This window comes from Somniosus microcephalus, chromosome 27 (genome assembly GCF_052327205.1).
Source record: "Somniosus microcephalus isolate GS21.2 chromosome 27, FLI_Smic_1.0, whole genome shotgun sequence".
Classification (NCBI taxonomy): Eukaryota; Metazoa; Chordata; class Chondrichthyes; order Squaliformes; family Somniosidae; genus Somniosus; species Somniosus microcephalus.
The window spans coordinates 8,637,087-8,650,732 of NC_141013.1; the positions used below are offsets into that span (position 1 = coordinate 8,637,087).

At 40.2% G+C, this 13,646-nt stretch overlaps 1 protein-coding gene across 8 annotated transcripts in view; it reads left to right on the forward strand.

Moving 5' to 3' along the window:
• pias1b (protein inhibitor of activated STAT, 1b) overlaps positions 1-13,646 on the forward strand; it is a 153,699-nt gene that overhangs the window by 99,845 nt on the left and 40,208 nt on the right. For all 8 annotated transcript variants that reach the window (XM_085968468.1, XM_085968469.1, XM_085968474.1 and 5 more), the window contains 4 exons: positions 9,412-9,496; positions 11,226-11,273; positions 12,868-12,958; positions 13,056-13,190. In XM_085968468.1, the coding sequence (XP_085824594.1) occupies positions 9,412-9,496; positions 11,226-11,273; positions 12,868-12,958; positions 13,056-13,190 (359 nt within the window). The remainder of the gene's footprint in view (positions 1-9,411; positions 9,497-11,225; positions 11,274-12,867; positions 12,959-13,055; positions 13,191-13,646) is intronic.

The window sequence follows — 13,646 nt, forward strand, 5'->3', positions numbered from 1 at the left end:
TCTGGAGAGAGTTAGGAATGAAGAATAGGATGGGTAGGTGGTGGTAGTGGTCTATGAAAAGGTACAGCTTGTTTGGGCTTGATGGTCTCTTCCTGTGCATCAATGTGAACTAACAAAATAGGGTACACCTTGCATGGAGAATGCTGTAAAGTCATGATTGTTCTCCGTAAGTAAGCCTAAAGGGCAGTATAGAAATGAGCTTTGATCGACTCTGCCTGCTTTTTTTTTTACATGAGCTATTTTATATCCTTGGATTGAAGTGCCAAATGTGAGGGGCATTCGCTTTATTTGTTGCATGCTTACTTGGGCAATAAATCTTTACTGAATAATATCAATGGCCAATAGAATAAAGAGCATATAGCTCCTCTAATGGTTTTGTGGAAAAATACATCTCCCAGGTGTGGTTTTCCGTGTGACTCTATGAAGCACCGTGGCACAATTTTCCACATTTGCCATTGGTGCCTCTGATAGGTTGGGAATATGAGTCAAGGTTCACATTTCTGGTCACTATATAGCAACAGCTAAAGGAACGTGCACGTATGGATGTTGGGTGAGGGCAGGATCACACCTAACTGTGATGCTTCCTCGGTCAAATAGTCTGATGTTCATTGTCTTGAATCCCACATGAAGAATGGCAGATTGTCGAAGGTACTGGCGAGTTGCTGGTGGAATTCCATCCCAGCAAGTATTGGTGCCTCTGAAAGAGGAGTGGAACAATTGGCAGGAAGCGGTTTGGAACAAACTGCCTGTGGGTGTGACAAAGCAGAGTAAAGTGATAAAACTGATTCCAGTTAATATTTTTTTTTAAGGACGTGACTGCTGCCAATGAACTGGAAGCGTTCTGCGCATGTGCACTGCCGGTTCGTCACTGGAGCGGGTTTGTTAAAAATGTTTTTTTAAAGCTGGGAAGAGAGCCGGCTTGTTAGTGTCATCGTTTTTAAAAAAGCAGAAACGTCATGCTTCCGGTTGTTGGAGAGCGCAGTATGCTTCTGCGCAGCTTCCAGTTCGTTGGCAGCAGTCACTCTATCTTTTTAAACAGTGGCAGATATAACCGAACCTTGAGTATGCAGTAGTTACTTCTGACAACATAGACTCCAGTTTCTGGGCTATAGTGGCAAATCGAGCCCATGGGCCGGATTTTGCTCTGTGGCGAACGGATGTCACCAACCCTTCATTACACTTACACTTGCCCATAGACTTTCTATGGGATTTTGCACTGGAACTTACTGTAAATTAGAGACAATAAGTGTAGTGCCCTCCACAGACATCTAGGACCTATGTGAATAGGGCAAGCAACTATGTATCTCCTTAACTCACCAGACTGAAGAATCGTTAATGAGCAACACAGAGACTGAACCAGGAAGTGGCAGTTAGCATATCTGGTTCAGAAAGCAAAATAAAGAGCGGGAAAGAAAGATACAGGAAACTTTGTGCTATCCGGCACCCACGGGACCGAGCTGCTGCCGTTGCCTCAAAACTTCCGGATAGACCAGAGTCAATGTTATCAGATAGGAGCTTTTCATCTCCGTATCTGACAACAAAGACTGTTGCTTAGCAACAGCTTGTCAACACTCGGCCCGTGGCTTGGAAGCGTCTCTGAAGCTGTTGCTAAGATACAGAGACACCTTCCAGAGCCTGCCGTATCTGACCACAAACACTGTTGCTCAGCAACAGCTTGTAAACACTCGGCCCAGTAGCTTGGAAGCGTCTCTGAAGCTGTTGCTAAGCTACAAAGACGCTTTCCAGAGCCTGCCTGTGAAAAGAATGCTAGGAGAAGAAAAAAAACCTAACCAAAACGGCTGCTGATTTCTGCCGTTAGATTGAAGCTGCCAGACATTCAACCTCCGGATAGCACAAAGTTTCCTGTACAAAGATATCAGAGAGCGACAAAAGAGACAGAAGGAAAAAGTATATTTTTTATTTAAATGTTTTTAGTTTTTAAAATCACCAACAATAATTAAAATCTGAAGGAATGAGACTCCACACTTGTAAAAGTTAATTTTCAGTACCAGAGAGGTTGTTTGGCAGTAATTAAGACTTACCACGCCGTTAAAAGGGCACTTACACTGGAATGGACAAGCCCTAACTTTTTCTGACGAGTTTAATTCCTATCTCTCAGTTAAGTACAGCAGCTTCACGCCGTTCAATGTATTTGAACAGTGAGTCAGTGGGCGGGGTACCATTTATAGCAGATCTTTGGAGGAGCAGGGCATCTTGGACAGCAGATTACGGAATTCTGTGTTTAGCTGCGCATGTGCGGTTGCTGGAAGTTGCTGTCCGAATTCCATGTAAATAACGGTGAGCACATTATTTCTACTGCAGAATCCGGCCCAGTATATCTATTTTTGTTGTCCTGTTTACAGTAATTGCATTATCCCAGAACACTGAAAATGCAATTATTTTTGTTATGTTTCTAATTTAGCAGAAAATTTAGATGAACCGATATGGGAGGGAAATTATCTTTAGCCTAATTTTCAGTAGGCTCTTGTTACAAGAATATGATGTGCTAGTAAGAATTTTAGATTGATCAGAAAAATCTAGAGGTGCATGTGGGTATCTAAAAATGTAGCACCAGTTTGAATTGTGCTTATTGAGCTGAGGGATGTCTGTGCTGGGGAATGGAATGCTTTCTCATTGTTGACACTAAAAGCCAGTATCAAGTTAGTTTTGGAATGGCTATGTGTAGAGCAAAGCATCTTCTCCTCCCTAATAACCCACTGCTCCACCAGTGTGCATTTTTCCGTTTCCTATACCAGCCATCCAGCGGCTTCTCTGAAATTGACAGTTAGTGGTGACGTGCGATTGTTTTGTGCTATGGACCTTTGGCTACTTGGAACTGTGGTTGAGCTGTCCAAAATAATTTCTCGTAGGAGCCTTACAGAAGCAGGGAAAGGTCTCGGACATGATGGGGGCAGTGTGTTATACACTATGTGCCATCCCCTCCCAAAATATGTAATCGTATATTGTTTTGTACTGAATTTAATTTCCATCTAGGACTTTTCCTAATGAGTTGTGGAGTCCGTCTCCCTCTGGGAATCCGAAGCTGCAGTGTTCTTTGTGTTATGCCATATTTGTGAAACAATAAATTGCTTCGCAGGTTGCTTATTTTCTTTGGCAAGGGACTAGAAGTACGGGTTATGCAGTAAAAATGTTAAGCTTGCAAATTAAAATGCTAGTTGAGTTTACTTGAATTTGTTTTGTTTTCTTACAGTAAATTTCAATAATTCACAGGTTGAAGGATGTACTAAACACAAACACAGAAAATGCTGGAAATATTTTTCTGGAACTGTCGGCATGTGAAAAGATAAAATTGATTAATTTTTGGGACCCTTCAACAGAATTACTAGAAACTTATATTGTTTTTATTACCTGTTAGATACAACAGTATAACTAAGGAGAAAACTGTAATGCAAGGCTATATATATTCATTGTATTGTATATTTGTTCAAGTACACTGGTTATTATTTAAGTCTTAAACACAAACTCAATTTACAACTTGATTAGGAATGCCAGTAATTTTTATAAATGGTAAAATCAGACTTTATCACAGTTTTAAGAATCTAGATGAAAATCCTAATAGTTTTGAAATTCTATAATATGCCAAGGTTTGAGATTTTGATGATTATTCTCACCAGCATACTTTTGAATTACAGCGCACAATTCAGCTCATTGTGCCTGTACAGCTGCTAGTTCAACTGGAGATGCCTACACTAATTCCATTTCTCTGCTCTTTCCCTGTGTTCTTCCTTTCCAAATACTTATCCAATTTAAATGATATAGTTTCTGCCACAATAGCCATTTGTGGTAAAGTGTTCCATGTCCTAATAACGTTCTGTGTGGATAAACTTCTAAGTTACCACTTCATTCTTCCAGTAGTCATCCTGGGTTTGCAGATTTGCCACTGTGAAACAACCTTTCACTATTTATCCTCTCAAAACCGTTCATAATTTTGACAACCTTTCTTGGAGCCCTTTCTAACCATCTCTGTTCTATTGGAAACAAAAGCTTCAGTTTTTCAAGTCTTCATAACTATAAATGTTAATTCTTGGCATTATTGTAGTGAATCTTTCCGTGGCTCTAACATCCTTCCTATAATTGAGTGCCCAGAACTCTACACACCATGGCTTACTGAGTGATGGGTAATAATCCAAAGCCATCAAAGTCCATTGGTGACCTTCTGATGCCCTAGCACGTGCCATCGCTCAAACATTAATGATATTCTTGCTCCTGTGAGTGAGAGGTTGCCTGTGTTACTGCACCTGTGTTCAGCTTCTGGTATGTGTTCTAGTTACAGTGTAAGTGTTTGAATAGATGTTGAGCCCTGTCTTTAGTATTTGCTTTAGTTGTGAGAGGGCCTTTTCTATTTAACTGGCATGACTGGTGCCTGCCATTCTCTTGCAACTTCACAAATTGTGCCTAAAATTTCAAGCAGGGTCAAACATTAGCTTCAGGAACCTGTATAGAAATCTTAGACTGTCTATAAGAGTGATTGCTGCTTGATGTGATTGTAATAATACTTGCTGTAAATTCCCTTCACGTTTCTATTCCTTCCCCCATCAGAAACTTTTTGTAGCAATGAGCTTGCTATAGTTAGCAGCACTTTTGTCTCGGAGATAGAAGATTGTGGGTTCAAATTCCATTTTAGCACTTTAAGGTATAAACTAGGCTGGCACTCCATGCAGTACTGAAGAAGTGCTGCATCATCTGAGGTTCTGTCCTTTAGATGAGACACTAAATCAAGGCCATGTGCCCATGATGTAGGTAGATGTTACAGGTTGCATGACACTACGAAGAGGAGCAGGCAATTGTACTGATGTCCTGGCCCACTGTCAAAAGCAGATTAACTGGTTATTTCTCCCATTGTTTGCAAAATGACTTCTATATATTTCCATGTAACTACAATCCAAATAGATTAATCGTGTGAAACTGAGACATGATGGGCACGTTATATTTTTTATAAATGCGGGTCTCTTTAGCTGAGGAAATGGGTGTTCTCTTTTCAGGTGTCTGTCGGGGAACTCCTGGCAATCCATTGGTTGTGCAAGAGTCACTGGGAGGAACTGTCCTCTTGTTTCTTTCCCCTGGGAGGAAGTGTTTGACTGCTGTTCAGTACTTTCCTACAGGACAATGCTCAGATTGGCAACTTGAACAGGGGGAAGGGGGTTACATCAGCATTACGCTTAAATCTCCACTATTCCAAACGCAAGATAGCAAACAAAAATCAGGATGGTGGAAGACGACAATCATTGGGATTGAAATTCGGTAATCATAAGTAAATTCTGCATTATAGACTTTTTTTTAAACGTGTACTTTACAATAAAGAAAAGTTGTAGGGATATTCTGTACTTTTCTCCCCTTCTCCTGAGGGAGTCATCCTTGTTTGGGAACAATGCCAGAAGCTGTAAACCCTCACTTACCTTTTGAAGTTGCAGCTCTCCGTGAATGAACCTGGATACTGCACGTCTTGGGGCTGTTTAACCATTTGAGGGAAAAGGGACCTCAACTAAACCCAATCATGTCCTTTCCCCACATCAGTACTTTTCAACAGGCTTCAGTGTGTGCCATTCATGTGGGACTAACTCCATATATCGGGGCTAGAAGCGGTGAGATTTTTGGTTTGTGTGGCTCAGTGCCCCTTCGAACCGTGCATTTTCCCACTGTAATATTTGAGAAGCCCGAGTGGAACGATCCTTTAGTTGATCAAAATTGTGGTTGCCACGCTGACTTATGGGCCCGTATTTTCCAGTGCCTATGGGTGCATAGGCGCCCATAAGGGCCCCGCAAGTTCCAGGGTTTTGCGTATGAAGCGCATGTGTGAAAACCAGGAACTTGCAACCTGTCAAGAATCTTTTGACAGATGATCTGCATCCCCGGGCTATTTGCCCAACTACTGCCCAGCGCATGCCTATGAAATTCTTATGCCTGGTAAAAGCAGGTGTAAGGCCTGCTTTTACCAGCGTAAGAGTTTAAATGAATATTAAAATATTTTTTTCCCAATTATTTAAACATTAAAACACCTGTAGAATAAGTTAGTTATTTTTAGCCCCTTTAAAACATTTAAATTTATTTTTCAAAAAATTAAATTTTTGTTTTAAATGTTTAACTAAATTGTATTTTTGTTAATTGTAAATTTTTTTAAAATTTATTTGGTATGTAAATGTATTTTTTTATGCGATCCCCATTCATGCTTCTGGGGATTCCATACGGGATCCCCCTTTCATTGGTTGGGCCGGCCCACGTGATCCCAGGGGTGCTTGCGAACCACCTGTGCCCCTGGGGTACGTGGGTCTCTACACATGCCTACGCGTAGAGGCCCAGGAGTGCGAGTCTCCATGGATCCAGGACCATCAGTAGGTGCATAGATTTATTGCTGTTTGGAGCCATCCGCCTGCGGAAAGCCTCCGACTGCAAATTCGGGCCCATAGTGATTACAAAGGAGACTTTACATATGCTTCTGCCAAGGCAATTCATTGGGAATCACTTCTTTGTTGTGTATTTTAATGAATTATTGGGCATTTCAGGATTGAGAGTGTTTCCCACTGGCTAGTTATAACTAGTGCCTTCACATGATCTTTCTTGACTATGCTAGACTGTGACCTAGCCTTTAACCTGCCAAACACACTTATTGAGCAGTGAAAAGAATAAGTGCATACCGGCAGAATTATTAAGCTTAGCTGTTTACTTGAGGGACTAGACGATAACAAATACCTGTAGTTGTAACTACGGCGCTAAATTATAATGTATTTTTAGATAGTGGTTCTTTTTTGTCCCTCACCTGAAGTAATCTGGCCTGACTATATCTCAATTTAACGCAGAAAAGTGTGATATCAACTGTAATAATTAACCTTGGACTGTTTATAAATGATCTCTGGGTAATGCTATATTTCAGCATTGAAATTATCGTGCTTGATATTTAATACAATCCATATGCTTTAATTTTGTGTAGGGATTATTCAGTTTTTGTCCCTCTTTTGTGCTACTTGTGACCATCTATGTAGACAGCTGCCAAGTCATAGAATCATAGAATGGTTACAGCACAGAAGGAGGCCATTCAGCCCCTCGAGCCCGTGCCAGCTCTCTGCAAGAGCACTTCAGCTAGTCCCACTCCCCCGCCCTTTCCCTGTAGCCCTGCAATTTTTTTTTCCTTCAGGTACTTATCCAAATCCCTTTTGAAAGCCACAATTGAATCTGCCTCCACCACCCTTTTAGGCAGTGCATTCCAAATCCTAATCACTCGCTGCGTAAAAATGTTTTTCTCATGTTGCCTTTTGGTTCTTCTGCCAATCACCTTAAATCTGTGTCCTCTGGTTCTCGACCCTTCCGCCAATGGGAACAGTTTCTCTCTATCTACTCTGTCTAGACCCCTCATGATTTTGAACACCTATATCAAATCTCTTCTCAACTTCTCTGCTCTAAGGAGAACAACCCCAGCTTCTCTAGTCTATCCACGTAACTGAAGTCCCTCATCCCTGGAACCATTCTTGTAAATCTTTTCTGCACCATCTCTAAAGCCTTCACATCCTCCCTAAAGTGTGGTGCCCAGAATTGGACACAATACTCCAGTTGAGGCCAAACCAGTGTTTTATAAAGGTTCATCATAACTTCCTTGCTTTTGTACTCTATGCCTCTATTTATGAAGCTCAGGGTCCTGTATGCTTTTTTAACCGCTTTCTCAACCTGCCCTGCCACTTTCAATGATTTGTGCACATATACCCCCAGGTCTCTCTGTTCATGCACCCCCTTTAGGATTGTACCCTTTAGTTTATATTGCCTCTCCTCGTTCTTCCTACCAAAATGTATCACTTCACACTTTTCTGCGTTAAATTTCATCTGCCACGTGTCCACCCATTCCACCAGCCTGTCTGTCTGTCTTGAAGTCTATCACTATCCTCCTCACTGTTCACTATACTTCCAGTTTTTGTGTCATCTATAAATGTTGAAATTGTGCCCTGTACACCCAAGTCTAGGTCATTAATAAATATCAAGAAAAGCAGTGGTCCTAGTACTGACCCCTGGGGAACACCACTGTATACCTTCCTCCAGTCCAAAAAATAACCGTTTACCACTACCTTCTGTTTCTTGTCACTTAGCCAATTTCGTATCCATGCTACCACTGTCCCTTTTATTCCATGGGCTTCAACTTTGCTGACAAGCCTATTATGTGGCACTTTATCAAATGCCTTTTGGAAGTCCATGTACACCACATCAACTGCATTGCCCTCATCAACCCTCCCTGTTACCTCATCAAAAAACTCAATCAAGTTCGTTGAACACGATTTGCCTTTAACAAATCCGTGCTGGCTTTCCTTAATTAATCCATACTTGTCCAAGTGACTGTTAATTTTGTCCCTGATTATCGTTTCTAAAAGCTTCCCCATGACCAAGGTTAAACTGACTGGCCTGTAGTTGCTGGATTTATCCTTGCACCCTTTTTTGAACAACGGTAGAACATTTGCAATTCTCCAGTCTTTTGACACCAGCCCCCTATCCAAGGAGGATTGGAAGATTATGGCCAGCACCACCACAATTTCCACCTTTACTTCCCTCAGCATCCTAGGAGGCATCCCATCTGGTCCTGGTGACTTATCAACTTTAAGTACAGCCAGCCTTTCTAGTTCCTCCTCCTCCTCATCAATTTTTATCCCATCCAATATCTCAACTACCTACTTTTTCACAGACTTTGGCAGCATCTTATTCCTTGGCAAAGTCCACTGCTCATTAATGTGTGATGCTGCAATAACTGTTCCTATAATGGGAACTGCCATCCTACAAATTAATGGAAAATAATCTGACATTGATTACTGTTTGCCACTAGAATTTCAATAACAAGAAATGTGTACAAAATGTTCCTACTTTTCATTAGAACTGTGGAACGCCTGGCAATTTGCTTGCAAATGTTGTCTTTCAAAACTTGGATTATTATCTGGGGAGACTTTTGAGTTGTGTAATACTAAGGTAAAGCACAGGTTCTGCCACTGAGATGGGTTTGGAAGCAAGTTGAGATCATTGAAGAGAATTCCAAAAGAAGTGTCTTGTACAGAATTGCATTTCTGCTATTGTATTTTGGTACCAATGTTCTAAATAAACCCACTGACCACATTGGAGGGTGCAGAGGAAGATGAATATTACAAATATACAAATAAAGCTGTCTCATCTAAGAGAACAGGTTTCTGGATATGTGAATAATGGTGAGCCTGTAGCCAATAAATCTGCCTTGACAATAAATTCACGGTGTGCCAATTGTTATTACTCAGACTATTCTATGGGCCAGAGATAATTCCATTGAGATTGCAGCAACTGACTGAACAAACTAGGATCACCATACGTTGCATTTGTCTCATTCAAAACCACAAACTACATCTAGATTTTAAAGTATATTGACTGTAAACTCAAGATTTCTTTCTTCTTAAGCTTCAGATAATGGTCAGCGGTTTCAGGAGACTTGCTTCGCATTCGCACTGACACCACAACAAGTTCAGCAGATTAGCAACTCCATGTAAGTAGTTAGCCGTCTTCGATTTTGCATAGCTTGGTCTTAACTGACTATAATTGCATGCTAAACTGAAACAGTGGGAAACTTGAGTGGCTCAGGTAAAGATGTTGTAGTTTTGTGTATGCAGTTCAAATCAAACATCTGGTCTGTTTCAATTTCTCCAATAAAGTAGTTAAGATGCTGACTACTTCTCATCTCTTGGTCTGGGACTACATTTGGCCTCAGTGCCCTAGGAAAGGGAGGAGAGAAATCATTATCCAATTTAAAATAGAGTTTTTGACAGTAAGACTAAAGTAAAATACTTGGTGTTTTAATTTAAACTGTTCTAATGTATTTGCATAAATAAACCTATTTGAGAATTAAAATTGCCAGTTTGAAATTTTATGCCATAGCACAACCTGCTCATAAAGACCACATACACATGCCGCCCGCACAAACCCACATCCGCTAAGAACAGCTCGGCTATTTTGTTAGCCGTGGCAGCTCTTAATCCCAATTCCCTGCCCCTTATCTGTGTCCCTTAATACCAATACCTATCTCCCTTTTAAATGCCTGTGGTGATTTTTGCATCCATAAACCTCCGAGACATTGCAATCCATGTTCTCACAACCTTTTTGTGAAGACATCGTTTCTGGATTTGCTTTGAACCAGCTTAGTTTGAATATTAATATACTGCCTCCTTGTTCTGGAAAGAGTGATTCACTATCTGCCTTGTTATTTTATACACTCCAGTCTCTCAACCTCTTAATTTCCAGGCAATTTAACCACAGTTTACCCACTCCTAGCTCAGCCCCTTCATCCAGGTATTATCCTGGCGAATCATCACTGGACTTTCTCCAAGGCCTGTATATACTTCTACGGTGGAGTACTGAGCACAATATAGCAAATGAGGCTTGACCATTGCTATATCAAAGCAGTAGTACTTCCTTGCTTTTATATTCTAGGTAAAGGGCAAAACAGTCTCATTATATTGTAAAACTACTGGTTAGTGGAGTGATTTCAAGGATATGATCTCATCTTGGGATTCACACAACTATTGTAAACTGCTCAAGCATTGCCCTGGATTCAGTTACCTGCATTATCACTCCCAGGCGTTCACGGTTCCCCATGTAACACTCCCAGGCGTTCACGGTTCCCCATGTAACACTCCCAGGCGTTCACGGCTCCCCATGTAACACTCCCAGGCGTTCACGGCTCCCCATGTAACACTCCCAGGCGTTCACGGTTCCCCATGTAACACTCCCAGGCGTTCACGGTTCCCCATGTAACACTCCCAGGCAGCTCTCCTATATAACAAAATTTTGAGCATCAACAAAATAATTATTAGGCATTCATAGCATCAATCTTCCACCTCCTCTGCTGATTATAAGAGTTTCTGGGATTTAAGGAAAGCTGTGAGCGAAGTTTTCTGATACAGAAATAAAGATGAATGCTGTTCAGTAGGTTACTACTTGTTTCGATCCCAACCTTACTTTAAAGCATAATTTTAATGAAAGAAACAGGAACTATTTCTGGCACTATTACCATCTTTTTAATAGCTCTGTTTAAAAATAAAAAAAAAATAAAAAAAATATTGTTTGGTTTACAAAGTTTCTAATGGGTTATCAAGAAGCAAATTGTATAAATCATTCGATTCAGTACTCATGAATGATATTTTGAACTGTCCTGTACGATTTCCTTTACTAATATAAATTTGAAATGTGTGAAAAATATATCTTTCAATTTTATTTAGGGACATATCGGGGACCAAGTGTGACTTCACAGTTCAGGTTCAGTTAAGGTAAATGCACATTATTTAGCTTATCTTCACTCGTTCTGTTTATCTTTTCTTTCTCTCTCGGGTATTTTTCATTTGTGGGGCAGTACACAGTATCCACAGTTTGCAGGAATATGATTTCATTAAATGAAGCTGGTGTGGTAATCATCTTGCAGCAACTTAACATTTTGGGAGAAGTGTAAAATAGCCATGTTTGGGGGAAAAAACCTTTGATACTGGTTTTCATAGTTTTTGCTGTTTTAAAAAAAAATTGGTATTCAAAAAGATTGGATTACATAAAAAGTCAACACCCAGTGATCAGCTCTGATGATGTTAGCAGTATGCAAAGATGCCATTCACAACATAATCCGTAACCTAGCAGACTGAGACAGTACGGGGCTCAGTCCTTTGAGTATATGGCTTGTACTTGTGGTATAGTTAAATCAGCAATGCAGGAATGCTCTGCTTGTTTTTTTTAAAAGCATAATGCACACTGGAATCTCCATCAATGGGCAGCCCATGCACTAACGGTTGCTTTGCCAAGACAGTGCTGTGAGGAGATTTAATGATGGTCATGTTGACATTCACAGACTCACAATACAGTATAATACATGGTATAAAACATATCCTCTTCTAAATCAGATCTCTCTGAAACTCTGTTTCATGAAGATAACATTTGAAAACAAATGTCACTCTGGAAAAAAAATTCAGTCATCACTGGAATTGGCCTACAGTGTATAAGTTTCTATTTGAAATATTTTCAAGTAACTTTACCTAACTTCTGTTATAAATGTGGTGAGAGCTTTGGCTCCCTGATGGCCTAGTAATTAAAGACACTGCCTGATGTCATATTAAGCCATGCAAACTGTGTGGTCCCAGGTCCAATTTCCAGTCTGTGCTGAGTTCCTCATACTGATTCTCAGCTGGGCAGCATTTAGGAAATTAGAGTTGACCTATCTTCTGGGCTCGGAAGGAAAACAACACACCTGATTGCTATCCAGTGATCCTTGCTAGAAAGTTTACATGTGTGCTTATCAGGTTGGGATAGCATTGTGTTTGGCTGTGATCTTGGTGTGAATAATCTGCTGCACATGGTTTACACATCAAGAATGCACTCTTAGATGAGGTACTAGAGTACTGATGACGCCCAGGGAACCATGCCCCAGCCTTCAGGAGAGATGGAGAGGAAATGCAAAGAAAATAAGTGAGGAGCAGGACCATTTCATCAATAATCCTTATTACATTAGCTTAGTCCTAGAATAAGAATTGTAGCATGTGGCTCGCATTATTTTCAAAAATGTTTGGTAATAACAATTCACTTACAATATGGTACAGTATTTGTAAAGTTTATCATTGTTTGGTATAGAATGGTTGACATGTGTTAGTAACCTTAATGGATTCAGGGAGATGATCAGTCTAAGAAGCTGTATTAGAATTTGCTCAGTAATGGATGTTGTGCATATTGAGATGCTGAAGGTCAAGACTCAACTTCCTAGTCAAGTAAGCATTCAGTCCCCAGTATAGCTAGACAAGTATATCCATTATTGGTTAACAATTGCAGATCAGAATTATTGGAGATTATTTGAAGTTTGTAACTGATTATTTTTTCATTTTCAAGGTTTTGTTTATCAGAAACCAGTTGTCCACAGGAAGATCATTTCCCCCCGAATCTGTGTGTGAAAGTAAATGGAAAGACTTGTAACCTTCCAGTAAGTATTAAAGTAATTGGTCTAATAGATTTTTTTTGATTCATTCTTTAGATTCATTCTTTTAGGAGAATTAAGTAACTTTTTGATTTCATCCTAGGGCTATCTACCACCAACCAAAAATGGTGTTGAACCAAAGCGACCTAGCCGGCCAATCAATATTACCTCACTAGTCAGATTGTCCACGACGGTGCCGAACACTATTGTGGTTTCATGGTCGGCAGAAATTGGAAGAGTAAGCTTTTCTTCATTTTCTCAAAGCAATTAATTAAAACAGCACAACACTTTATGGCCCAGATGCTGGGTTTTGTATCAGTCAGGAGCAGGTTTCAGATGTTCTGTTTAACTAAAATGAAGCTGGTCCTTGTGCCTTTTCCAGCATGCTCATTTGTATTCAATCTTAATCCTAATAAAACACTCATCATTGTTGTCCTAGGATTTCAGCGAAGTTTAATGAATGTGAAATTTCCATACTATGTCCACAGTAGTACTTGAAGCATCTAGTAATACAATTTACATGGTTTGACTTTCTGAGCTTGGGTTGTGCCTGGGAGAACATTTTGATATGTATAACAAGAGTTATATACTAATGGCTTGTTTGTCACTAGTTGTGGGAGCAATTTGAGAGGTTAATGAAGAGCGTCACAATAGAAGTGCTATTGGCTTAAGTATGACTTTTTTCCTTAATTCT